The sequence below is a fragment of the Thamnophis sirtalis genome, unplaced genomic scaffold (genome assembly GCF_051295495.1).
Source record: "Thamnophis sirtalis isolate CommonGarterSnake01/CBP01778 unplaced genomic scaffold, rThaSir2_p1.2 scaffold_4, whole genome shotgun sequence".
Classification (NCBI taxonomy): domain Eukaryota; kingdom Metazoa; phylum Chordata; class Lepidosauria; order Squamata; family Natricidae; genus Thamnophis; species Thamnophis sirtalis.
The window spans coordinates 2,516,074-2,543,268 of NW_028261384.1; the positions used below are offsets into that span (position 1 = coordinate 2,516,074).

The 27,195-nt window shown below is 50.2% G+C and overlaps 1 protein-coding gene across 1 annotated transcript in view; it reads right to left on the reverse strand.

Annotated features, from left to right (window-relative positions):
• Positions 1–27,195, reverse strand: part of LOC106546872 (unconventional myosin-Ig-like) — a 73,751-nt gene that overhangs the window by 17,594 nt on the left and 28,962 nt on the right. Inside the window, exons 14-21 of the mRNA XM_087712361.1 lie at positions 26,044–26,176; positions 20,365–20,531; positions 18,816–19,023; positions 17,055–17,278; positions 16,099–16,243; positions 8,608–8,712; positions 2,262–2,375; positions 1,143–1,297 (exon numbers count right to left, since the gene is read on the reverse strand). Coding sequence (XP_087568487.1) covers positions 1,143–1,297; positions 2,262–2,375; positions 8,608–8,712; positions 16,099–16,243; positions 17,055–17,278; positions 18,816–19,023; positions 20,365–20,531; positions 26,044–26,176 — 1,251 coding nt within the window. The remainder of the gene's footprint in view (positions 1–1,142; positions 1,298–2,261; positions 2,376–8,607; positions 8,713–16,098; positions 16,244–17,054; positions 17,279–18,815; positions 19,024–20,364; positions 20,532–26,043; positions 26,177–27,195) is intronic.

The window sequence follows — 27,195 nt, forward strand, 5'->3', positions numbered from 1 at the left end:
AGATAAGCAGATAGATGATAGATAGATAGATAGATAGATAAATAGATAGATAGATAGATAGATAGATAGATAGATAGATAGATAGATAGATAGATAGATAATTAGAGATAGAAACACAGAGAGGGATGATGGATGGATGGACAGACAGATGGATAATAGGACTAATGGCTAAATAGATAAATAAACACATTTATTCTTCAAGCAAACAATCAATAGTCCTCGGCTTACAACCTTTCATTCCCTCAATGGGGTCAAAGTGATAACAGCATTAAACCCTCCCCCATTTTTCACATGACCGTCACAGTATTCCCACTAATTTGGATGCTTGGCCACAAGGCCTGTATTTACAAAGGTTGCAGTTCTCCTGGAGTGCTGTTCCTCAACTTATAGCCACAATTGGCCCCGATGGATCACACTCTACTTAAGCATTGAACCCCAGCATGTATCTCCCTTAACGACCGCAGTGATTCACTTAGCAACCATGGCCAAAGAGGCCATAAAAATCAAGTGCGATTCCATTACTTATTTATTACATTTTCATGTGTCCTGAAACACACACACACCCAGAGTCAACACAGGCAGGCCTCTACTTACAACCTTTCCACTTAGTGGCCAAACATGACAACGGCACTGGGGGAAAAAGGAGCGACGTCCATTTTTCGCCCTGAACAACCATTGCTGCGTTACTGTGGATCCACAGTCAGACGCTTCGTGACTGACTCAGGCTTACGACACCGCGATCCCCTGTTGCCAAGGTGGCGCAGTGGTTAAATGCAGCACTGCAGGCTACTGCTAGATCAGCAGGTCAGCGGTTCAAATCTCACCGGCTCAGGGTTGACTCAGCCTTCCCTCCTTCCGAGGTGGGTAAAATGAGGACCCAGATTGTTGGGGGCAATATGCTGACTCCCTGTAAACCGCTTAGAGAGGCCTGAAAGGCCTATGAAGCGGTATATAAGTCTACTGCTATTGCTATTGCTATTGCTATGTTGCGGCCTTTGGATAAGCAGGCCGTGCGATTCCCTGAAGAGCCACAGGGATTCAATTAACAACGGCGCCCCGTGTCCCGCTTAGTGACGGGCAGGTGAATTGTGGTCGTAGGTCGGGGACTAGTGGATGAGATGCTCGAGAGAGGAGCCACCTACCTCCTGAAGTGGTCCGCCAGGACCCCAACCAGCTCCCCGACCCGGTTGTCGTTGGCTGGTTGCATTTTGTGAAGACACACCACTAGGTGCTTCTGCTTCTCCAGGTGGAAGACCACCAACTGGTCGTCACCACTGGTGACACTCAAACCGGACACCTGTGGGGGCAAAGGAAGGGTTAAAAAAAGGTCGTTTGGGAAATTCGCGCAGGAGGAGGAGGAGGAGGAGGAGGAGGAGGAGGAGGAGGAGGAGGAGCAATAGCAATAGCAATAGCAGTAGACTTATATACCGCTTCATAGGCCTTTCAGGCCTCTCTAAGCGGTTTACAGAGAGTCAGCATATTGCCCCCAACAATCTGGGTCCTCATTTCACCCACCTCGGAAGGATGGAAGGCTGAGTCAACCCTGAGCCGGTGAGATTTGAACCGCTGACCTGCTGATCTAGCAGTAGCCTGCAGTGCTGCATTTAACCACTGCGCCACCTTGGCTCAAGGAGGAGGAGGTGGAGGAAAAAGACTGTGGGGTCCTTGGTGCACGCCGAGGTTGGTGGTTCCCTTGTTAGACGTCTCGTGACCCAACTAAGGAATGTCATCAGTGCTAAAAGGAGGGGGTTTTGTAGAGAAGCGGGGGGAGGAGGACTATGGGGTTCTCTTTGGCCTTGATAGCTTTCTGGCAGATGTTTCATGACCAAGCTAGGGGACGTCATCAAGTGCTAGAAGGAAGGTTTTTTTTGGAGAGAGACAGAGAGAAGGAGGGGAAGAGGAGGAGGAGGAGGAGGAGGAAGGACTGTGAGGTCCTTGGAGTTCCCTGAGCTTGTTGGTTTCTTCGGAGACATTTCATGACCCAACTAGGTAATATCATCAGTGCTAGGAGGCCGGTTTGCAGAGGTGAGAGGAGGAGGGGGATGACTGTGGGGTCTCCGTGCTCTCTGAGCTCGGTTGTTTTCTTGCAGACGTCTCATGACCCAGCTAGGCAACGTCCTCCATGCAATCTCTAACGCTGGGTTTCGCCTCCTCCATGCAACTCGGGCCTCCCTAACCCCAGAAACATCTTCTACTCTTCTGTGGACCCCCCAACCCTCCCCAAAAAAACCCCAGAAGACCCCCTTCAACCCCCTCCTTACTGTGCCGAGAGCAATAGTCTTCTTGACTCGGTATTGCTTCCGGGGGTCCAGCTTGTAGAGGTGCTGGTCGGTGATCAATAGGGCTCGATCCGTCCGTTTGTTACACCGGTTGATCTGGGGAGATTGGGAGATGGTCAAGAAGGCCCCCTACCCTGAGAAAAACCAATTGGACCCCCCCCCTCACCCACCATATCAAGGAAAAGAGGGGAGACAGCCCATCCTGTTTGAGCCCCGGAGGTCAATGGGGGGACCAGCCGCCGTCCTGTGGGTGCTTCTTGCTTGCAATGAAACCAGCTTTGGGCTATTTACTGTCATCTTGGAGGTGTTACCATAGAGATTTCCAGGGATAGAGCGACTTGTCTAACTTGGTTGGGGAAAAGGGACTTGGCCGTGCCACATCTGTGGAGGCCATGCTTCCAATTTGATGCTCCGGAGGTGGCCTCATAGTGGCCTCCAGGAATAGAGCGGCCTTCTTGAATTGGGCACCTGCTCGAGGTGTTGTCATAGAGACTTCCTAGCGTAGAGCGGCCTTCTCTGACTTGGCACCTTCCAGAGATTGGGGGACTTTGCAGATGCCATGCTTCCAACAGGCATCTTGGAGCTGGTATCATAGAAACCTCCAGGGATAGAGCGGCCTTCTTTAATCTGCAGTTCCTCAGGTGTTAGTGGAATTGGCAGCGCCACACCAGTGGAGGCTTTTAAGTATTGACGGAGGGACAACGCACAGCCAGGGTTTCAAACAAGAAGAACTCTTTATTCGGTTGAAGGCGATTCAAGGGACGGAAAACTCCCGCCACGGTATTTATATTCTTGTTTAACCAATCACTGGCCGGGGACGCGACAGCAACTGCTGACGTCAGTCCCTCGGCCAATCAACACTAACAGTGCGTCGGCAACACCCTCTGGAGCTCTCAGCCAATCAGAGAGCTCAGAGGATGTTACTGACAGTCAGAACAATTAACCAATATTTAACACCCCTTTCCCCCAGTTCTGCGCATGCCCGAAACGGAGCATGCGTAGTCCTTAAGATATGCTGGGCGGCGCCGGACCCGCCCAGATCTTCTCATTGCAGGAGAAGTCGTCGGCGGAGGAGGACCTCCTCGTGGTAGCTCCTCCCCGAAGGGAGTGTAGCTCCGAGGCACGCCCTTTCGGGAAGGCCCAGAAGGCGGGCTCAACTGCAACGGTAGGTGTAGCCGTGGGGGCGCGTCACTTGTCGTGGGGGAAATTCTCTGTGCGTCCTCGGATTGAGTTGTTGGAATGGCGTCCCCTTGGGCGGCGCTTGGGTAAGCAGGGCCTGGTGTGGCGAAGGCCCTCGGTTGCGGACTGCCGGATTGAGGACGCTGTTGTTGGAACAGGAGGGGGCCTGGTGTGGCAAAGGCCCCTGGATGTGGTCTCTCGGATTGAGGGGTTTGTGCTTGGTGCAGGTTGAGGCCTGGAGTGGCGAAGGCTTCACATTGCAACCCCGGGGCTGCGGTGTTGTCGCTCAGGGGTTCGCGGCCACCAGCCTGCGACGGGAGACGCCTCCTCAATTGATCCAGGTGGCGTCTCCATTGGGTTCCATCAGCCAATTGGACCCTGAAAGAACATGGGCCAGTCAGGGCAACGATAGCACCCGGCACCCATTTTGGTTCCCCCGTAAACGACCGAGCCCACACTGGATCTCCTAGCTTAAAGGACCGGGGAGGGAGGACCCCCAGATTGCTCGGCTGATCCCCTGAATAGAGCGGGTGAAGCCTATCCAGGGGAGTCCGCAGGCGCCTGCCCATCAAGAGCTCCGCGGGGCTTTTGTTGGTAGTTGGGCAGGGGGTGGAATGTTGGCTTAGCAGGTAAGCCGCCACCCTCGCCTGCCAGTCGCCCCGGTCCATGCGGCTCAGTGCCTCCTTAGCTGAGCGGACCGCCCGTTCCGCCCGGCCATTGCTGGCCGGGTGGTACGGGGCTATGGGCGCATGCCGGATCCCCTGCTCGGCCAAGAACTCCTGGAAGGTGGTGGACGTGAACTGTGGCCCATTGTCCGAGACCACCACGTCCGGCAACCCGTGGGTTGCGAACATTCTCCGCAGGGCCCTGACCGTACTCTCGGCTGTGGTGGAGCCCATGAGGACTAGCTCCACCCATCGAGAGTAGGCGTCCACCACTACCAGGAAGTTTTGGCCGTGGAAGGGACCGGCGAAATCGATGTGGAGGCGAGACCATGGGCCTCTCGGAGCCTCCCACTCACGAGCAGGCCCGGCTGGGGGGTTGGGCCTGGATAATTGACAGGTCGTGCAGCGGCCCACATGGGCCGCTATTTCTGTGTCCAGCAAGGGCCACCAGACATAGCTACGGGCTAATGCCTTCATTCGTGCTATGCCCGGGTGGTCCTTGTGGAGCAGATCCAGAACCAGTGGCCGGAGTGCGGTGGGGATCAGCACCCGATCCCCCCAGATGAGACAACCCCCGTGGAGGGAGATCTCAGCCTGGCGATTTTTAAAGGGCTGGAAGCCCTCTGCCACTTTGTCTGCTGGCCATCCCCTTAGAACCCAGGAAGAGACCTGGGACAAGATCGGATCGGCCTTCGTGTGGGCCGCTACGTCCGCGGCAGAGAGTGGGAACCCGGAGGCGGCAATGGAGAGGACTGAGAGAGAGGGCACGGGTGCGGTGTCCATCTCCGGAAGTGGGCAACGGCTGAGGGCATCTGCATGCCCTAGCTGTTTGCCTGGACGGTACAGCAACGTATAAGAATACGCTGCGAGGAACTCCGTCCAGCGAGTCATGCGGGGGGATAAAATGGAGGGGGTCGGCTTGTCCCCCGCCAAAAGCCCAAGGAGTGGCTTATGGTCGGTGACAAGGGTAAAGTGCCGACCGTAGAGGTAATCGTGGAACCTCTTAATCCCGGACACTGCAGCCAGAGCCTCCTTGTCGATCTGGCTGTAATTGCGCTCCGCCGAGGAGAGTGTCCGAGAATAAAAGGCCACAGGGGCTTCTGAGCCATTAGGGAGGATATGGCTCAGGACAGCCCCTACTCCAAATGGGGAGGCGTCACACGCCAACGTCAGAGGCAACCCATCATGATATTGAATGAGGACTGCCGATGACGTCAGCGTCTCTTTGACAGCCGCGAACGCATGCGCTTCGCGGCTTCCCCAGTGCCAGGCCGCGGATCGGTCGAGCAACCGATGCAGCGGCTCGGCTAGTGACGCCTTGTGAGGAATAAAGGGGGCGTAAAAATTGAGCAGCCCTAGGAACGCCTGTAGCTCCGCCCTGGAGGTGGGAGCAGGGGCGTTCCTAATGGCGGCAATCTTAGAGGGTGTAGGGTGAATGCCTTGGGCATCTATTAAGAAGCCCAAGAATTCTACCCTAGGGACAGCAAATGAGCATTTGCTGCTTTTTAATTTTAATCCCGCGCCCCTGAAACGACAGAGGACCTTCCTTAATACTTCGATGAGTTCTGAGCGGCTTGTAGCAGCGATCAGAACGTCATCGAAATATGGCACTACCCCCGGAAGTCCATGGAGCAGGCGCTCCATGAGACTTTGGAAGATCCCCGGGGCCACGGATACGCCGAATTGTAGGCGGCGACAACGAAAAGCCCCACGATGAGTGACGATGGTCTGGGCAGCCGCCGCATCGTCATCCACCGGGAGCTGTTGATAGGCTTGCGCCATATCCAGTTTAGCAAATATGCAACCCTGCCCCAGGGAATGGAGCAGGTGTTGCACAACAGGGACTGGATAGGGGTTTGCCTGAAGGGCCAAGTTGATCGTCGACTTGTAGTCGGCGCAGATTCTCACCGAGCCATCCGGCTTGACCGGAAGAACTATGGGAGTCTCCCATGGAGCATGATCGACCGGCTCGATGACACCCTGCGCCAACAATTTGTCAAGTTCGGCGTCAACCTTGGCCCTTAAGGCAAAAGGCACCCTGCGGGCTTTCAGCCTAATAGGAGCAATCTGAGGATCTAAGCTAAGGGAGATGGGGGTTCCCTTATAACACCCCAGCTGTCCATCAAACACATCAGAGAACTCCTGCAGGACGTCCTCAATTGTCGCAGTTTTCACTTGGTGGACCCCCCCAATGGACAGTCCCAGTGTCTTAAACCAATCAAGGCCAAGAAGAGCCGGCAAATTGTGTTTTACAATTATGATTGGCAGCTCTCCCTTGAAATTGCCATATCTAACAGGGATAGGAAAGGATCCCAGAACAGGGATCAACTTCCCTTGGTAGTCCCTTAAGAGTACCCGGGATGGGGCTAACTGATTTTGGGAAACTGTAGGGCAGAGGTTTGAGAACATGTCCCAAGATAATAAAGATCGGGAGGAGCCGGAGTCCACCTCCATCTGGCAAGGCTGACCTGCCAGGTGGACATTGGCCTTGATCTTGCGGTTGCCTGAGGAGGCCTGGTTGATGGAAGTCTCCACTTCCTGCGGCTCGGAAACAGTGTGGCAGTCATCTCCTCTGCGAGCTGGTCTCTGCTGGCGGCGCTGTTGCTGTTGCTGCTTGGTCCTCTCAGAAGATTGGAAGAAGGCAGGGGCCGGCAAGGAGGCTCGGCACACTTGGGCGATGTGCCCCTGCCTCTGACAGCGGTGGCAGATTGCATTTTTGAATTGGCACGTTTGGCGGTCGTGGCGGCCTCCGCAGCTAAGGCAAGGCACCCTGGCGTTTTGCGGTGCGGCTGTGGATTTGGCAGGTGGCTTCCGCCGTGGTTGTGAGCGGACTTGATCGATGTTGTCTGGCTCCCGGTCCTCACAAGGAATTATATCATCATAGTCAATGTCATGCACTTGTGAGGCCGGTGCCGGGTTAGTTGACAGCTATAGCCGTTCCAAATCGGCGGTCGATTGCTCCGAGAGCTCAGCTGCTCTGGCGATCTCGACTGCTTGGAGCAGCGTAATGTCATGGTGGCGGAACATGCGGCTTCTTAAGTGTACATCCCGCACACCGCACACAAACTGCTCGACTAGGTTTTCTTCTAGGTTCGAAAAATCGCACTGGGCCGCCACAGTGCGCAGGGCTTCCAAAAATTGACTGATCGTCTCCCCCGGCTTCTGTACCCGCCTCCTGAATGCGAAACTGCGGGCAATTTTGGATGGCGTTGGGGCATAGTGCCCCTTTAATTTGGCCATCAAGTTGTCCCAGCCCAATTTGTATGCGGGTCTGGGAGCAGCCATGGCTCTGGCTGAGGCAAACATTGAGGGTTCGCAGCATGATAAGAAAAAGCTGCACTTCTCCTCATCCGTTTGAGCCTGATTTTTAGTTGCGATTAAATATGTTTCAAAGCGCTCCATGAATCCTTCCCAGGATTCGCCGGCGGAGCCGAAAGGAGCGAAAGGCGGCAATGAATTCATACTGGCTAAACTGACTTGTGAGGAGCGGATGGACTGAAGACGTGACAGGAAAAATTTTCCTCAGCGTTCGGTGCTGGCGCGGACAGCGACTTACAGCAGCTAGCTGGAATAAACTCTCTGTCTTTAAACCTAGGCTTGCGTGGAATCGCCGAATCCCATCCTCGTCGCCAGTTTTAAGTATTGACGGAGGGACAACGCACAGCCAGGGTTTCAAACAAGAAGAACTCTTTATTCGGTTGAAGGCGATTCAAGGGACGGAAAACTCCCGCCACGGTATTTATATTCTTGTTTAACCAATCACTGGCCGGGGACGCGACAGCAACTGCTGACGTCAGTCCCTCGGCCAATCAACACTAACAGTGCGTCGGCAACACCCTCTGGAGCTCTCAGCCAATCAGAGAGCTCAGAGGATGTTACTGACAGTCAGAACAATTAACCAATATTTAACAGAGGCCATGTTTCTAACTGGCCCCTGCTGGAGGTGGCATCATAGAGACCTCCAGGGATAGAACGGCCTTTTCTAACTAGGCACTTCCAGATGTTGGGAGGCTTGGCAGTGCCACGACTGTTGACGCCATGCTTCTAAGTGACACCTTGGTATCATAGAGACTTCCAGGGATAGAGCGGCCTTCTCTACCTTGGTTGGGAGGGGGGGGACGACTTGGCAATGCCAAACCTGTGGAGACCATGCTTCGAATTGATACTTTGCAAGTAGCATCATAGAGACCACCAGGGATAGAGTGGCCTTCTTGAAGCCGGCCGTTCCCAGATGTTAGGGGAATTGGGAATGCCACAACTGTGGAGGGCATGTTTCTAACTGGTCCTCCCTCCCTCCCTCCCTCCCTCCCTCTCTCTCTCTCTCTCTCTCTCCCCTCCCTCCCACTCTCCATTCATCATTCATCCTCCTTCCCCCCCATGTGCGTATGTATGTGTGTGTGTCTGTCAGAGTCAGCAACTTGGGGGTATCTTGGACTCCAACTCCCAGAATCCCCCAGCCAGCCTGAGCCGCGTGTGCCTCTCACCTTCCGCACATGGCATGAAAACAACACGGAACTGAAGTGCATCTTCTCTTTCAGGGTGGAGACCTGTTTGACGAACTGGGCAGCCAAGGCTGAATTCTCCTCCGCCTGGGGAAGAAGAGAGAGGAGAGGAGGTGGGTTGTTTCTTATGGGGTGGGGGGGGGGACAAAGAGGAGGAGGAGGACTGGGGGGGTGGTCCTTGGTGGGCTCTGACCTGGGTAGTTTCCCCCCCTTCTCTCTCTCTCTTTCTATATCTATCTATCTATCTATCTATCTATCTATCTATCTATCTATCTATCTATCTATCTATCTATCTCGCTCTTTCCATATCTATCTCTCTATCTCCCTCCCTCTCTCTCTTTCTATATCTATCTATCTATCTATCTATCTATCTATCTATCTATCTATCTATCTATCTATCTATCTATCTATCTATTTATCTATCTATCCATGTCGCTCTTTCTATATATCTCTATCTGTCTATCTGTCTATCTATCTCCCTCTTCTCCCTCTCTCTCTTTCTTTCTTTCTATATCTATCTATCTATCTATCTATCTATCTATCTATCTATCTATCTCGCTCTTTCCATATCTATCTCTCTATCTCCCTCCCTCTCTCTCTTTCTATATCTATCTATCTATCTATCTATCTATCTATCTATCTATCTATCTATTTATCTATCTATCCATGTCGCTCTTTCTATATATCTCTATCTGTCTATCTGTCTATCTATCTCCCTCTTCTCCCTCTCTCTCTTTCTTTCTTTCTATATCTATCTATCTATCTATCTATCTATCTATCTATCTATCTATCTATCTATCTATCTATCTATCTATAGCCACCTCTTTCTCTCTCTCTCTCTCTCTCTCTCTCTCTCTCTCTCTCTATCTATCTATCTATCTATCTATCTATCTATACACACACATACATACATACAAACACACAATATATCTATTTAGCTATCTATTTCTATTTATCTGCCTGCCTCCCTGCCTATCTACCTATCTATCTATATCATCTATCTATAGCTATCTATCTATCTAATCTCTCTCTCTCTCTCTCTCTCTCTCTGTCTCTATCCGTGACCCGTCAAAAGCGCAGACGGCAAAAGCGCGATCGACAAAATCGCGCCTTTGACGTCATCACAGTGCGACGAAAAAGATCGAAAAATTCAAATAAAAATTAATAAAAATTAAATTAAAGCAAGCCGATTCACATAAAGGTAAGGGTTAGGTTTAGGTTTAGGGTTAGGGTTAGGTTAAGGGTTAGCGTTAGGTTTTTCGTTACTTTAACGGTTAGGTTTAGGGTTAGGTTAAGAGTTAGGTTTAGGGTTAGGTTTAGGGTTAGGTTTGGGGGAGTTAGGGTAAGGTTTTCGCTTTATTTTTACATTTTTCGAACTTTTTCGTCGCGCTGTGATGACGTCACAGCGCGCTTTTGTCGAGCGCGATTTTGTCCTACGCGCTTTTGTGGTCTACACACACATAGACAGAAACACACACACACACACACACCTACATACAATATCTATTTAGCTATCTATTTCTATTTATCTGCCTGCCTCCCTGCCTATCTACCTATCTATCTATATCATCTATAGCTATCTATCTATCTAATCTCTCTCTCTCTCTCTCTCTCTCTCTCTCTCTCTCTCTCTCCCTCCCTCCCTCCCTCCCTCCTTCTTTTCTCTCACCCCCCCCCAACCTTCTATCTACCTATCTATCAACCAGCGCAAGGGATGTGCCAAGAAGTGTGCAGGGCCTCTCGAGGTCTGCTGTTGGAGTGAAATGCACCATGGACTCAATGGTGGGACCCCACGGAAGAACTGTGCTTCCTTGCAGCCTCTGGGCATGCGGGGATGTCCGCGAGAGGAGAAAGCTATTCTTTTTTTTCATGCGCAGCCATTGCACCAGAGATTAAAAAGGGTTGGAGGGGGAGGCTCCCCTAGTCTTCTGCCTCCAGCCAAGAGGCTTCGGGGAGACGTCACCATGGAGATGATGGGGGCGTCCGTTGAAGAAAAAAGGCCATTCTCTTAGATATCCTGGGCTGCGCCTGGCATCACCCAGGTAGGGGGGGGGAAAACCCCTGCTTCTGGCTTCCCAGGAGAACCTCAGGCAGGTGGAGTGGTGGTCTCAGGACAGGAGAGGGAGAAGAGGCTCTTGATAGCACAGAGTTGAATTGGGGGGGGGGGTCCTTGGTGCTCTCTGAGCTTGGTGGTTTTCTTGCAGACATTTCATGACCCAACTAGGGAACATCATCAGTGCTAGAAGGGAGGAGAGGGGAGGAGGAGGAGGAGGAGGAGGAGGAGGAGGAGGAGGAGGAGGAGGAGGAGGAGGAGGAGGAGGAGGAGGAGGAGGAGGAGGAGGAAAAGGATTCTGGGATCTTTGTTGCTCTCTGAATTCAGTTATATTCTTGCAGACGTTTCATGACCCAACTAGGGAACATCATCAGTGCTAGAAGGGAGGAGGAGGAGGAGGAGGAGGAGGAGGAGGAGGAGGAGGAGACGGAGACGGAGACGGAGACGACATGACAACTGTGGGGTCCTTGAAGCTCTCTGAGTTTGGTGGTTTTCTTGCAGACGTTTCATGACCCAACTAGGGAACATCATCAGTGCTGGAAAGGTGGGGCTTTATGGAGGAGGAGGAGGAGGAGGAGGAAGGAGGCGATGGAATTCAACTCCCAGAATCCCCCAGCCACCATGGTGTCCTCCACGTTCGACCACAATTGAGCCCAGATTTCATGTTGTTGAGCAAGACATCTAGTAACTGAATTTTGCCCTATTTTATGACCTTTCTTGCCACGGTTGTTAAGTGAATCACCGGAGTTGTTACTACAGTTGTTACATTAGTAACACGGTTGCTAAATGAATCTGGCTTCCACACTGACTTTGCTCGTCAGAAGGTCGCAAAAAGGGATGGCGTGACCCCTGGGACGCTGGAAACGTCATAGGTATGAGTCCGTTGCCAAACAGTTTTGATCATGTGACCACAGAGACATCACGATGGCTGTGTGAAAAACAGTCATATCCTTTTTTCCCCCAGCGGCCTTGTAACTTCAAAACGGTCCCTAAACGAATTGTTATAAAGTAAGACACATTTGCTTCCTGTGAGATCTCCTGGTGGCCTCCTTTCCAAATACCAGCAATGTCCTGCTGCACTTTCCAGATTAGACACATTTGCTTCCCGTGAGATCTCCTGGTGGTCTCCTTTCCAAATACCAACCGCATCCTGCTCTGCTTTCCAAATTAGCCACATTTGCTTCCTGTGAGATCTCCTGGTGGTCTCCTTTTCAAATGCCGAATGCATCCTGTTGTGCTTTCTAAATTAACCAGGTTTGCTGGCTGCACATTTCAAATTTATTTTTAAAGCCAACGTGAAAAGGAAATGGAGAACAGGCCCTCTCACCATCCTACACTTGTCACATAGGACAACCCTACAATTTGGATAAATCACGGATTTTTTCCCAATGAACCGACCGTCCCACTCCGGGGTAACTCCAGGTCTTTGACTCACAACTCAACGTGACACACACACACACACAAAAGAAAACCCCCAAGTCAAAGCGTGAACAGATGGCAAATCTGGGGAAGAGACAAAAAACAACAACAACCCACACCTCCCATCATCCTCCTCGCCCACCGACAGCCGGGAAGAAAAACGTGGGCCGAGACGCGCTTAAAACGTCACTAAGCGGAGCTCTTTAATTAGCTGGCATTTTCAAAGCTGGTTTGTACGTGGTTTCCTTTCCGGAAGTTGTGTGGGCACGCCGGATGTCGGAGGTTTTTAAGAAATCGGGTGACTCTCATAAGGTCCCCTGATCGAGCAGAGGGCTCAACTAGATGACCTCCAAGGGCCCTTCCATCTCTGTCATTCCATGATTCCGTAAGGGTCTCCTGTTTGAGCAGGGGGTTGGACTAGATGACCTCCAAGATCCCTTCCAACTCTGTCATTCTATATTCTGTGTCTCCTGTTGAGCAGGGGGTTGGACTAGATGACCTCCAAGGCCCCTTCCAACTCTGTCATTCCATGATTCTGTAAGGGTCTCCTGTTTGAGCAGGGGGTTGGACTAGATGACCTCCAAGATCCCTTCCAACTCTGTCATTCTATGATTCTGTAAGGGTCTCCTGTTTGAGCAGGGGGTTGGACTAGATGACCTCCAAGGCCCCTTCCATCTCTGGCATTCTATGATTCTGTAAGGGTCTCCTGTTTGAGCAGGGGGGTTGGACTAGATGACCTCCAAGATCCCTTCCAACTCTGTCATTCTATGATTCTGTCTCCTGTTTGAGCAGGGGGTTGGACTAGATGACCTCCAAGGCCCCTTCCAACTCTGTCATTCTATGATTCTGTAAGGGTCTCCTGTTTGAGCAGGGGGTTGGACTAGATGACCTCCAAGATCCCTTCCAACTCTGTCATTCTATGATTCTGTAAGGGTCTCCTGTTTGAGCAGGGGGTTGGACTAGATGACCTCCAAGATCCCTTCCAACTCTGTCATTCCATGATTCTGTAAGGATCTCCTGTTTGAGCAGGGGGTTGGACTAGATGACCTCCAAGCTCCCTTCCATCTCTGTCATTCCATGATTCCGTAAGGGTCTCCTGTTTGAGCAGGGGGTTGGACTAGATGACCTCCAAGGTCCCTTCCATCTATGTCATTCCATGATTCCGTAAGGGTCTCCTGTTTGAGCAGGGGGTTGGACTAGATGACCTCCAAGGTCCCTTCCATCTCTGTCATTCCATGATTCTGTGTCTCCTGTTTGAGCAGGGGGTTGGACTAGATGACCTCCAAGGTCCCTTCCAACTCTGTCATTCTATGATTCTGTGTCTCCTGTTTGAGCAGGGGGTTGGACTAGATGACCTCCAAGGCCCCTTCCAACTCTGTCATTCCATGATTCTGTAAGGGTCTCCTGTTTGAGCAGGGGGTTGGACTAGATGACCTCCAAGGCCCCTTCCAACTCTGTCATTCTATGATTCTGTGTCTCCTGTTTGAGCAGGGGGTTGGACTAGATGACCTCCAAGGCCCCTTCCAACTCTGTCATTCCATGATTCTGTAAGGATATCCTGTTTGAGCAGGGGGTTGGACTAGATGACCTCCAAGATCCCTTCCAACTCTGTCATTCTATGATTCTGTAAGGGTCTCCTGTTTGAGCAGGGGGTTGGACTAGATGACCTCCAAGATCCCTTCCAACTCTGTCATTCTATGATTCTGTAAGGGTCTCCTGTTTGAGCAGGGGGTTGGACTAGATGACCTCCAAGATCCCTTCCAACTCTGTCATTCCATGATTCTGTAAGGATCTCCTGTTTGAGCAGGGGGTTGGACTAGATGACCTCCAAGCTCCCTTCCATCTCTGTCATTCCATGATTCCGTAAGGGTCTCCTGTTTGAGCAGGGGGTTGGACTAGATGACCTCCAAGGTCCCTTCCATCTATGTCATTCCATGATTCCGTAAGGGTCTCCTGTTTGAGCAGGGGGTTGGACTAGATGACCTCCAAGGTCCCTTCCATCTCTGTCATTCCATGATTCTGTGTCTCCTGTTTGAGCAGGGGGTTGGACTAGATGACCTCCAAGGTCCCTTCCAACTCTGTCATTCTATGATTCTGTGTCTCCTGTTTGAGCAGGGGGTTGGACTAGATGACCTCCAAGGCCCCTTCCAACTCTGTCATTCCATGATTCTGTAAGGGTCTCCTGTTTGAGCAGGGGGTTGGACTAGATGACCTCCAAGGCCCCTTCCAACTCTGTCATTCTATGATTCTGTGTCTCCTGTTTGAGCAGGGGGTTGGACTAGATGACCTCCAAGGCCCCTTCCAACTCTGTCATTCCATGATTCTGTAAGGATATCCTGTTTGAGCAGGGGGTTGGACTAGATGACCTCCAAGATCCCTTCCAACTCTGTCATTCTATGATTCTGTAAGGGTCTCCTGTTTGAGCAGGGGGTTGGACTAGATGACCTCCAAGCTCCCTTCCATCTCTGTCATTCCATGATTCCGTAAGGGTCTCCTGTTTGAGCAGGGGGTTGGACTAGATGACCTCCAAGGTCCCTTCCATCTCTGTCATTCCATGATTCTGTGTCTCCTGTTTGAGCAGGGGGTTGGACTAGATGACCTCCAAGGTCCTTTCCAACTCTGTCATTCTATGATTCTGTGTCTCCTGTTTGAGCAGGGGGTTGGACTAGATGACCTCCAAGGCCCCTTCCAACTCTGTCATTCCATGATTCTGTAAGGGTCTCCTGTTTGAGCAGGGGGTTGGACTAGATGACCTCCAAGGCCCCTTCCAACTCTGTCATTCTATGATTCTGTGTCTCCTGTTTGAGCAGGGGGTTGGACTAGATGACCTCCAAGGCCCCTTCCATCTCTGTCATTCCATGATTCTGTAAGGATATCCTGTTTGAGCAGGGGGTTGGACTAGATGACCTCCAAGATCCCTTCCAACTCTGTCATTCTATGATTCTGTAAGGGTCTCCTGTTTGAGCAGGGGGTTGGACTAGATGACCTCCAAGATCCCTTCCAACTCTGTCATTCCATGATTCTGTAAGGATCTCCTGTTTGAGCAGGGGGTTGGACTAGATGACCTCCAAGCTCCCTTCCATCTCTGTCATTCCATGATTCCGTAAGGGTCTCCTGTTTGAGCAGGGGGTTGGACTAGATGACCTCCAAGGCCCCTTCCAACTCTGTCATTCTATGATTCTGTGTCTCCTGTTTGAGCAGGGGGTTGGACTAGATGACCTCCAAGGCCCCTTCCATCTCTGTCATTCCATGATTCTGTAAGGATATCCTGTTTGAGCAGGGGGTTGGACTAGATGACCTCTAAGGTCCCTTCCATCTCTGTCATTCTATGATTCTGTGTCTCCTCTTTGAGCAGGTTGGACTAGATGACCTCCAAGGCCCCTTCCAACTCTGTGATTCTGTTATTCTGCTTCTCACAAGGATCTTTAATGCTCCAAAAGGCTGCAGTTGCAGCCTATTACTCCATGTGACTTCTGCTCGCAAATCACTCCAGTTGCTAAGCTACTGAACCGGTCGTTAAGTAAATCTCGGTCCCCCCCCCCCCGTTGTCTTTGCTTTTCAGAAGGTCGCAAAAGGGGATCACGCAATCCCCAGGACACTGTGGCTGTCGTAAGTACAAGTCGGTCACCGACCTTCTGAATTTTGACCAACCTATCACGGGGGAACGCTGTGATGGTCGTAAGTGTGAGACACCATCCTAAATCCCTTTATTCCAGTGCCGCTGTAACTTTGACGCGGTTGCTAATTGAGCGAGGGTAAGGAGAATTCCTGATGTTCGGGGCAAATCAGACTACAAACCCCATGTTTCGTAGTTAGTCCTCGTTTCACGACTGGTTGGTGAGTGGCGATTCTGTGGTAACTTTGGACCGCCGCTAAACGAACGGTTACACGTCAGGAACACCCTGTACGAACCGAGGCTGCGTAAATGTCCAAATGCCTTTTCTGACAGAACAAGATGTCGAAAGAAAGAACGGGTGTGAGAATCGCACAATTGTACGTACCGACACTAAATAGTTCTGTCTCCAGTTTTGGCAACAGCCCCAATTTTTCCTCCGGCCTTGCAAGACGTCGAAGGCGGCAACTTTGGCTTTGATTTGGCCCATCTCGGAGGGAGGGATGTTGGTCACCAGCTGCCTGGCTCGCCACCTGTAACAACACAACCGCAAGCACAACAGTTAACAATGACATGCAGCGGTTCGCTTAGTGACGGTTGAAGCATGCAACGTGAACAAAACTGAGACGGTCAGGAACTTAAAGGCTTTAAGAGGGGAGAACTACAACTCCCAGAATCCCCCAGCCAGGATGCTTTAAGAGAGGAGAACTACAACTCCCAGAATCCCCCATCCAGAATGCTTTAAGAGGGGAGGACTTCCACTCCCAGAATCCCCCATCCAGCATGCTTTAAGAGGAGAGGACTTCCACTCCCAGAATCCCCCATCCAGCATGCTTTAAGAGGAGAGGACTTCCACTCCCAGAATCCCCCAGCCAGCCTGCTTTAAGAGGAGAGGACTTCCACTCCCAGAATCCCCCATCCAGCATGCTTTAAGAGGAGAGGACTTCCACTCCCAGAATCCCCCAGCCAGCCTGCTTTAAGAGGAGAGGACTTCCACTCCCAGAATCCCCCATCCAGAATGCTTTAAGAGGGGGAGGACTCCAACTCCCAGAATCCCCCATCCAGAATGCTTTAAGAGGGGGGAACTACAACTCCCAGAATCCCCCATCCAGAATGCTTTAAGAAGGGGGAACTACAACTCCCAGAATTCCCCAGCCAGAATGCTTTAAGAGGGTAGGACTACAACTCCCAGAATCCCCCAGCCAGCCTGCTTTAAGAGGGGGAGGACTTCCACTCCCAGAATCCTCTAGCCAGAAGGCTTTAAGAGGGAAGGACTGCAATGCTGGCTGGGGGATTCTGGGAGTTGAAGTCCTCCCCTCTAAAGAAATTATCGTGGGGGATTACCTGCAAAAGATGAGTTTGCTGCTCTCCTGGAACTGGGCCAGCACCTCTGGAGGCTCCGGCCATTCCACGCTTTTGCCGTAGTCCGCCATGCTCCGCACCCCTTGGAAGCGTTGTAGGAGCTCCAATAAGTGAGACTTCACTTTGTGACGCTTGTAGTAGGCCATGATGGTGTAGATGGCCCGTAGGTATCGGCAACGCTTGCGGGCGAGGGCTCCTCTCCAAACCTGGGAAGAGAGGGACGTCATAACCCTGAGTCTGCAGAACAGGGGGTTCATTTGGGGGGGTCACAAAGGCAGTTCTGGATCCCATAATCCCCCGCTCAGACCCATGATAGTCCTCGACTTACAACCCCAATTGAGCCCTGAATTTCTTTTTCTGAGCGAGGCAGTTGTTACGTGAATTCTGTCCCATTTTACGACCTTTCCTGCTATCACCGTTAAGTGAATCCCTGAAGTTGTTAAAATTAGTCACACGGTTGTCTGGCTTCCTTCTTGTCAGACGGTCGCAAAAGCGGATTACATGACCCTGGGATACTGTGACCGTCTTAAATATGAGCCACACATTCTAATTCTGTTCACCTGACTTTGGGGAATGCCACAATGGTCGTAAAGGTGTAAAACGGTCATACCACTGGTCCTCAACTTACAACCACAGTCGAGCCCCAAATTTATGCTGTTAAGTGAGAAATGGGTTGGATGAGTTTTCTCCATTTCTGGCCACATTTGTTAAGTGAATCAATGCCATTCTTAAATTGGACACCCGGTCGCTAAGTGAATCGGGTTTCCCCATTGACTTCCCTTTTCAAATGGTTGCAAGAAACGATCATGTAATTCCAGGATATTGCCATCGTCATAAATGTGAATCAGTGATCGAGCATCCGAATGGAAGTCAAGGGACCGTACTGATGACACCGTATTATTTGTGGAAAACGGTGGATGGATACATTTTTGGAAAAAAGTTGTAACTTTGAATGGCCACTGTTGTGGCTCAGCAGGAGCCGTTGGAGCTGCCACCAGACTCCGACAGCGAGGGGCCCTATGAGTCGGCTCTGGAGAATGTGGAGGACCCTGGACAGGGTTCCGACTCTGAGCAGGGCGCAGAGAGGCTGGTTGGCCACCAGGAGGCGCCTGAGCCTTGGACCAGTGGGGAGGAGACAACAGAGAGTGATCTGGACGCCAACAGTGAGTTGTTCCTGGATGCCCAGCACCGGAGAGCTAATAGGCGTCAGGAACAGTTGCGCAGTTACAGGAGGTAATTGCACTCAGTTGGTGGTCATTAGGCTCCTCTCCAGACTGTAAAAGGACTGCTTGTGCACACGCCCCTCTTGCAGAAGTCAACGCAGGATCTAATGTCGGAGAACATTATTGTGAGCTTGGTAGGCTGGATTGCTGCCACAGCTTATCTGTGCCGGTTTGCTGCCAAGGACCTGTCTGTCTGTTAATTAAATGCTGTAACTTATCTTTGGCTCAGAGTGTGTGTTGGTGTGGGACAAGGAGGGTCAGAACAGGTCACTAAGCAGACTGTCATAAGTCGAGGACTGCCTGCGGGTCACTTTTTTCACTGCCGTTGTAACTTTGAACGGTCGCTACAGGAGGTACCGTAAATCAAAGGCCACCTGAATTCCCAACCGCGAATGTGTTCTGCGGAGTTCCTCACTTGGGTTCCGCGTGGTTTCGGGTCGCGGCATCCATCGGGGCGAGAAAGCCAGGCACACGGCTTCATCCTAGTGATCCACAACCCTTAACCACAACCCCTTGTTACCTTCTGCAACAACAACACAATAATGGGGATCAGGTTGGAGCGCTCCTCTTCCAGGGCGAACAAGGTCCGGGGCGTTCGGATGAAGATCTTGGTTTGCCCGTAAGCCACGTCGTCTTGGAAGCCGTGTTGCTCTATCAGGGCTCGGGTGGCTGCGGCGTCCGTGGCCATGAGGTGGTTGGGCCAGGTGTATTCACACGTCATCTTGTACCTGGATGAAGAAGAAGGTTGGAGAGTTGACCTGCTTTGACCGGACTGTAGAGGGTCTTCAAGAAGACCCATTAGAGGGTTTGCAGCTCAACGTCGACAATGCCGTTCCCGTCCCAAACCACGAAACCCCGGTTGTTTGTCCTAGGGACAAGCGCTTCCTCCGTTTGATGTTTCTCGCCACCGGGAAACGAAAGCCGGCGGATTTCGACCCCGCGAGGAAAACGCTAGCAGATCGAGGAGAAAGAAGATAGCTCAGCTCCGTTCTCGCTCTGCTGGGAACCAGGATTCTCCCCGTTGGGTATATGTATCACTGTTTTTTTGTAGGGTTCTTGCTGGTGCGTGTTTGTGTATGTGTGTGTGTGTGTGTGTGTTTGTGTGTGTGTGTGTGTGTGTGAGCTTGGGATATTTTTTCCCTGAAGATGTTTCATGACCCAACAAGGTGACATCAACAGTGCTTAGGGGGGGATTTGTGGAGAGGAGGAGGAGGAATATGGAGTCCTTCGTGCTCTGCGACCTCAGTGGCTTTCTTGCAGACATTTCATGACCCAACTAGGTAATGTCATCAGTGAGAGGAGGAGGAGGACTATGACTATGAGGAGGAGCCAAGGTGGCGCAGTGGTTAGGGTGCAGCACTGCAGGCCACTTCAGCTGACTGCTATCTGCAGTTCAGCGGTTCTAATCTCACCGGCTCAAGGTTGACTCAGCCTTCCATCCTTCCGAGGTGGGTAAAATGAGGACCCGGATTGTTGTTGGGGGGCGATATGCTGACTCTGTAAACCGCTTAGAGAGGGCTGAAAACCCTATGAAGCGGTATATAAGTCTAACTGCTATTGCTATTGCTATCCTTGGTGCTCTCTGAGTGATTTTTCTTGCAGACATTTCATGACCCAACTAGAAAACATCATCAGTGAGAGGAGGAAGAGGAGAAGGAGGAGGACCGTTGGGTTCTTAGTGCTCCCTGAGCTGGGTTTTATTGCAGACGTCTCATGATCCAAGTAGGTAACCACATCAGTGCTACAAAGGAGTGGTATTACAGATTGTTCCTTGCCTTTTCCTCCATTCAACTTTTCCACAACAGCTACAAATGTTTACACACCGCTTATAATGTCCGCCCTGCTTTCCTGGCTGTGTCCAGGACTCTCCTCCTCCTCCTCCTCCTCCTCCTCCTCCTCCTCCTCCTCCTCCTCCTCCTCCTCCTCCTCCTCCTCCTCCTCCTCCTTCTTCCTGCTTGGTGAACAGCCAACAGTCCCACTTCCACCAAAGGCTGTCCAAGATAACTCCAGGGGTTGGTTTGTTTCTTCTTCTTCTGGAACTTTTGCAAACGCTCGGCCGCAAACCTTACCGGAGTAAGAAACGGTGGTAGGGTTGCCTGTAGGCGAAGCCGGCCCTTCGGACCCGGACGTTCTCCAGAAGGCCCAAATATGAGACTTGGTGACGGCAACGTTCCTCATCGAACAGAAACGGAGACTTCTGGTCGTTGGGCTTGATGCAACGGACGTAGTAAGGCTCCTGTGGAGAAAGGGAAATGTGCGGAGTTACGAGAGGACCTTCTCCTGTCTTCAGTTTGCCCCGTTGCCTAAAATGGCGTTTCTGGTTTGAAACATCAAGTTTCCTTGGGTGACACAAGAACCTACGCAGTGGTGAGATTCAAATAATTTAACAACCGGTTCTCTGCCCTAATGACCATCTGGGTAGGTGGGGCTTGGTGGTCATGTGATCATGTGGGCGTGGCCAAGTCAATGTCACTCAGGTCGATGGGCGCTTCACCTTAGCTGTTACAATGCAATAAGGGTTAACCGGAGAGGCAGTTTCTGTAAGCAGGGCAATAAAGATTAGCTAGAAACAACACCAGAATGTTTCCTTCCTGCCTTCCTTACAGGATTAGCCCTGTGAAGTGGAAAGAACCAAAAGGAGATTTCTTCCAATAACCGGTTCTCCGATCTGCTTAGAAAGTTACCAACCGGTTCTCCCGAATAGGTGCGAACCAGCTGAATCCCACCCCTGAACCTACGGCTCTGACGACGAACCTATAGCACGTGTGCCAAAGTTGGCACGCTGAGCTCTTTCTGTGGGCATCTGTGCCATTGCCAGCTTCTCTACTGGTTTCCGGCGTGCGTGCTGCTTTTTGCGGGCACCGGAAAATGGCCTGAAAAACGGGCCATTTGGGGAGGCCTTTTTCAAGCCGTTTTTGGCTCGAAAAACGGCCTGAAAATGGCCCGAAACACCGCAAAGAACGTGTGCGCATCAGCCAGCTGGTGTTCAGGATTCCAACACTCTGGTGCCTGCACATGCACTCACATCCCGGATTGGGCACTCGGTCCTAAAAGTTTCACCATCCCTGACCTCTAGTAAATCGGGATGGTCTTGCTAGTTACTATGAATTGACGTAAGACCACAAACGTGCCTCAAATTTCCATCCCTAAGAGAGTCAGTTGTTAAGTGAGCGATGCCTCATTTTATGGCCTTTCTCGCCACTATTGCTAAGCGAATCCCCGTCATTGCTAGTCACACGGTCGTTAAGTGAATCTGGCCTCCCCATTGACTTTGCTTGCCAGAAAGTCATAAAAGGGGGATTACATATCTGCATATCTCAAGGACTACTCAAACGAGAGATATAAAAGAGACTGGAAAAAATGGATTGATTATACTCATAATAAATATGGGACTAAGAAATTCCATATAGAGCAGTGTTTCTCAACCTTGGGGAATTCTGGGAGTTGAAGTCCGGACATCTTCAAGTTACCAAGGTTGAGAAACACTGAGATAGAGTATGCTTAAGATTAGGAAGGATATAAATTGTTTAGTGTTAGCCTAGCAAGGAGGAGCTAAGTTCAATTTAAAGATGTTATTAATTTCTTACTCTTTTTTCAAATATATTCTAAAGTGTTTTTGTTAAAGATTTATACCGTGTATGGGTTCTGGGAAGTCAGGGGAGGGAAGGCTGGGGGTGGGGGGTTGGGGGGGAGGGAGGGAGGCTTGACGAGGGGTGTTAGGTTTTAAAGTAATATGATTGCACATGTATACTGTCTTCTCTTATTTTTTCTTTAAAACTAAGATATGTTAAGTGTATTGATATGGAAGCATAAATACCATCAACACAGAATGGAGTTTGCTCAGAAGCGGAAATACACCAATGAGAGGAAGAGTGGGAAATAGAAGGGAGAAGAAAGATGGGAAGAGAGGAATAGGAGAGAGGAAGAGTGGGAAGCAGAGGAGAGAAGAAAGATAGGAAGAGAGGGATAGGAGAGAGGGTAAGGGGGGAAGATGAGGAGGATAAGGAGGAGTGGACTGTAGAGAGAGGAGAAGGAGAAAGGAAGGGGAAGTAGAGTAGAAAAGGATGATGGAGGGAAGAAAGGAGGTAGGGAGGAAAGAGGCAGAAGAAATTGGTGTATGGAGAGCAGAAGAGCCAATAATTGGTTTTTATTTTTTTATTTCTGGGGGAGTTGATGGAAAGATGAACTGACGTAATTAATAATCAATACAATATGATATTGGCTATGTAACAGTATACATGTGATTATATGTTATGAAAATGGAAAATAAAAAACTTTTGCTTTAAAAAAAAAGGGGGGGGGATTACATGATCCTGGGACACAGTGACTGTCATAAATATGAGTCGCTTGACAAGCGTCTGAATTTTGACCATATCACCCCAGGATTAGTGAAATGGTCGTAAGTGTGAAAAAGCCACTTTTTCAGTGCGGTTGTAACTTTGAACGGTCACGAAACAAACTGTTGTAAGTCAAGGACTTACCCGAACCACACAACCCTGGTACTGATTTCACAATCCCGGCGATTCACTTAACAACGGTGGCAAGGAAGGTTGTAAAATGGGGCAAAACGTGTATTTAATGACTGCCTCATTTGGCAATGGAAATTTTTGGGCTCAGTTTTAGTCCTAAGCTGAGGACTACCTGTAAAAACTTGCCAACAGCCAAAAGGAGTGTGTTTGTGTCTGCATTTATTAGAGAGGATTTCGGCTGCCGGCTGTCTCCGATATACAGACTTTCCCAAGATTTTCGAGCCTTAAACGCTGTGGCTTTGGGTTTCTATTTATGGAGGCGTTGCATAATAAACCTTTAAAACTAACCGTAATCTCCATCTTAGTGTGGCTTATTTATAGCGCATCAGTGATGCACAAGCTTCCAACTAGCAAACCTTTCATTTTAGCTCCCACCGAAGCTGAAAATAGACCCAGTAACACAATGAGCAACCGTCCCACTCCTCCTCCATCCACAGCCCCTCCTCCTTCCCCAACCGGAAGGGAACTCCGAATGCTGGCTTGCCTCTGTCTCATTCTTGTCTCATGCCCTGTTCATAGTACTGGGGGGAATCCTAGGAATTGAAGTCCACCTGTCTTCAGGTTGTTCAGTTTGAGGGACACGGAAGGAGGATCTCAGATACTTGCAAGGTCCTCCAGCAGCTTGTTAGTCCTCTGTCAGAGCCTTGTTCACGAGACTGGGGAATTCTGGGAGTTGAAGTCCACCATCTTAAAGCTGCCATGGTTGAAGGACATAGGAGGAGGACCTGAGATGCTTGGGAAGGTCTCTACTGCTGGGTTTGAAGGACATGGAAGGAGGACCAGATACCTGGGAAGATCTCTACTGGTAGGTTTGAAGGACATAGGAGGAGGACCAGATGCCTGGGAAGGTCTCTACTGCTAGGTTTGAAGGACATGGGAGGAGGACCAGATCCTTGGAAAGGTCTCTACTGCTAGGTTTGAAGGACATGGAAGGAGGACCAGATGCCTGGGAAGGTCTCTACTGTTAGGTTTGAAGGACATGGAAGGAGGACCTCAGATACTTGGGAAGGTCTCTACTGCTAGGTTTGAAGGACATAGGAGGAGGACCTCAGATACTTGGGAAGGTCTCTACTGCTAAGTTTGAAGGACATAGGAGGAGGACCTCAGATGCTTGGGAAGGTCTCTACTGCTAAGTTTGAAGGACATGGAAGGAGGACCAGATGCTTGGGAAGGTCTCTACTGCTAAGTTTGAAGGACATAGGAGGAGGACCTCAGATGCTTGGGAAGGTCTCTACTGCTGGGTTTGAAGAACATAGGAGGAGGACCTCAGATACTTGGGAAGGTCTCCACTGCTAGGTTTGAAGGACATAGGAGGAGGACCAGATCCTTGGGAAGGTCTCTACTGCTGGGTTTGAAGAACATAGGAGGAGGACCTCAGATACTTGGGAAGGTCTCTACTGCTAGGTTTGAAGGACATAGGAGGAGGACCAGATGCTTGGGAAGGTCTCTACTGCTAGGTGTGAAGGACATACGAGGAGGACCTCAGATACTTGGGAAGGTCTCTACTGCTAGGTTTGAAGGACATAGGAGGAGGACCAGATGCTTGGGGAGGTCTCTACTGCTAAGTTTGAAGGACATAGGAGGAGGACCAGATGCTTGGGAAGGTCTCTACTGCTAGGTTTGAAGGACATAGGAGAAGGACCTCAGATACTTGGGAAGGTCTCTACTGCTAAGTTTGAAGGACATAGGAGAAGGACCTCAGATGCTTGGGAAGGTCTCTACTGCTAAGTTTGAAGGACATAGGAGGAGGACCTCAGATGCTTGGGAAGGTCTCTACTGCTAAGTTTGAAGGACATAGGAGAAGGACCTCAGATACTTGGGAAGGTCTCTACTGCTAAGTTTGAAGGACATAGGAGAAGGACCTCAGATGCTTGGGAAGGTCTCTACTGCTAAGTTTGAAGGACATAGGAGAAGGACCTCAGATGCTTGGGAAGGTCTCTACTGCTAAGTTTGAAGGACATAGGAGAAGGACCTCAGATACTTGGGAAGGTCTCTACTGCTAAGTTTGAAGGACATAGGAGGAGGACCTCAGATGCTTGGGAAGGTCTCTACTGCTGGGTTTGAAGAACATAGGAGGAGGACCTCAGATACTTGGGAAGGTCTCCACTGCTAGGTTTGAAGGACATAGGAGGAGGACCAGATCCTTGGGAAGGTCTCTACTGCTGGGTTTGAAGAACATAGGAGGAGGACCTCAGATACTTGGGAAGGTCTCTACTGCTAGGTTTGAAGGACATAGGAGGAGGACCAGATGCTTGGGAAGGTCTCTACTGCTAGGTTTGAAGGACATACGAGGAGGACCTCAGATACTTGGGAAGGTCTCTACTGCTAGGTTTGAAGGACATAGGAGGAGGACCAGATGCTTGGGGAGGTCTCTACTGCTAAGTTTGAAGGACATAGGAGGAGGACCAGATGCTTGGGAAGGTCTCTACTGCTAGGTTTGAAGGACATAGGAGAAGGACCTCAGATGCTTGGGAAGGTCTCTACTGCTAAGTTTGAAGGACATAGGAGAAGGACCTCAGATACTTGGGAAGGTCTCTACTGCTAAGTTTGAAGGACATAGGAGGAGGACCAGATGCCTGGGAAGGTCTCTACTGGTAGGTTTGAAGGACATGGGAGGAGGACCTCAGATACATGGGAAGGTCTCTACTGTTAGGTTTGAAGGACATGGAAGAAGGATCAGATACATGGGAAGGTCTCTACTGCTGGGTTTGAAGGACATAGAAGGAGGACCTCAGATACTTGGGAAGGTCTCTACTGCTAGGTTTGAAGGACATGGAAGGAGGACCAGATACTTGGGAAGGTCTCTACTGCTGGGTTTGAAGGACATAGAAGGAGGACCTCAGATACTTGGGCTGATGAGCTGCCCTGCTGATCTGTTTACCCCAGTTTTTTAAAATTGTGTCCAGAGTGAAAAATGGGGTCAGTGAACCTTGAAATTCAGAGGTCCAGTGATGGCGTGTTCCTTGTACATCGGAGGAATGGACCAAGGTGTCCATGATCAAGAACTTTGGTTGACCTCATGGAGATGGGTGGACTTCAACTCTGCTGTCTAATGTTTTCAACTCTACTGTCTACTGAGGTCCTCCAGGGGCCTGTTTGCCCCCGTTTCTCTTTTTTGAGCCCCGTTCTGAAGACTGGGGAATTCTGGGAGTTGAAGTCCACCCATCTCCAAGGGGCTGAGCTTGTGGAACTCTACCAGAAAAGGAAGAGCTGAGATACCTTGGAAGCTAGGTTGTCCACCAAGGCCACGATGGAGTTCTTGAACAGGGTGGCCGCAGTCAGGGGGCGCTTCGTCACCTCCGTGATGCTCTGCTTGCCTTCCGGCCACATCTCCTGCAGGAGGGGGTCCGCGCTGGGAAAAGATGCCAAAAGAGGTTTTTAAAAAAAGTCAATATGGCAGCTGGGATGTTGCTGCAAAGTTGGGATTTTTGCACAGACAAATCCACCTCTTGACACAAGGCGGTAAGAAGCATCAACGCTGAAACTTTTGGAATCGCCCTTTAATGAAGTTTGCCTCCTTTCCCGGTCAAGAGTTTAGAGGCTGATTTAGCATGATGAGAGTTATAGTCCGATGTTTTTGGAGGCCTGCCCGCTACGCCAAGTAATTTCCTTAACTAACTTGCTACCAAGACCAGGGAAGGCAGCAATAACAACAACAACAACAACAACAACAACATCAAGCATGGAGAAGTAAAAACTATTGTCAGGCGAGAGTACACCAACAGAGTTAGGAAAATTTTGAAATCTAAATTGAATGGTGGAAATACAATCAATGCCATAAATACCTGGGCAATACCAGTTATAAGACACACAGCTGGTATAGTTAACTGGACACAAGCTGATTTGGACATTTTGGACCGAAAAACCAGGAAAATAATGACAATGCGCTACAGTTTACATCCACGTGGTGATACTGATAGACTATACCTGCCCCGAAAATCAGGTGGCAGAGGATTATTACAAGTGAAGCAAACAGTTGAAGAAGAAAAACATGCACTGGCTGATTATTTAAAAGAAAGTCAAGAACATCTATTAATCGAAGTAAAGAACAAAAATCTACTGAAGGCCCAACAGACAAAACAAGAATACAGAAAAGATGTGATAAAATCAAGAATGGAGAGTTGGCAGAACAAAGCACTGCATGGCTAATTTCTGGAAAAAATAAAAGATAAAGTGGACAGTGACAAACTTGGTTATGGTTAACAATAGGTACATTAAAGAAAGAAACAGAGTCACTAATCCTGGCTGCGCAAGAACAAGCTATCTGCACAAATGCCATTAAAATCGAAAAATCCTCTGATGATGCCAAATGCAGACTTTGCAAAGAAGCTGATGAAACTGTTGATCACATGCTCAGCTGCTGTAAAAAAA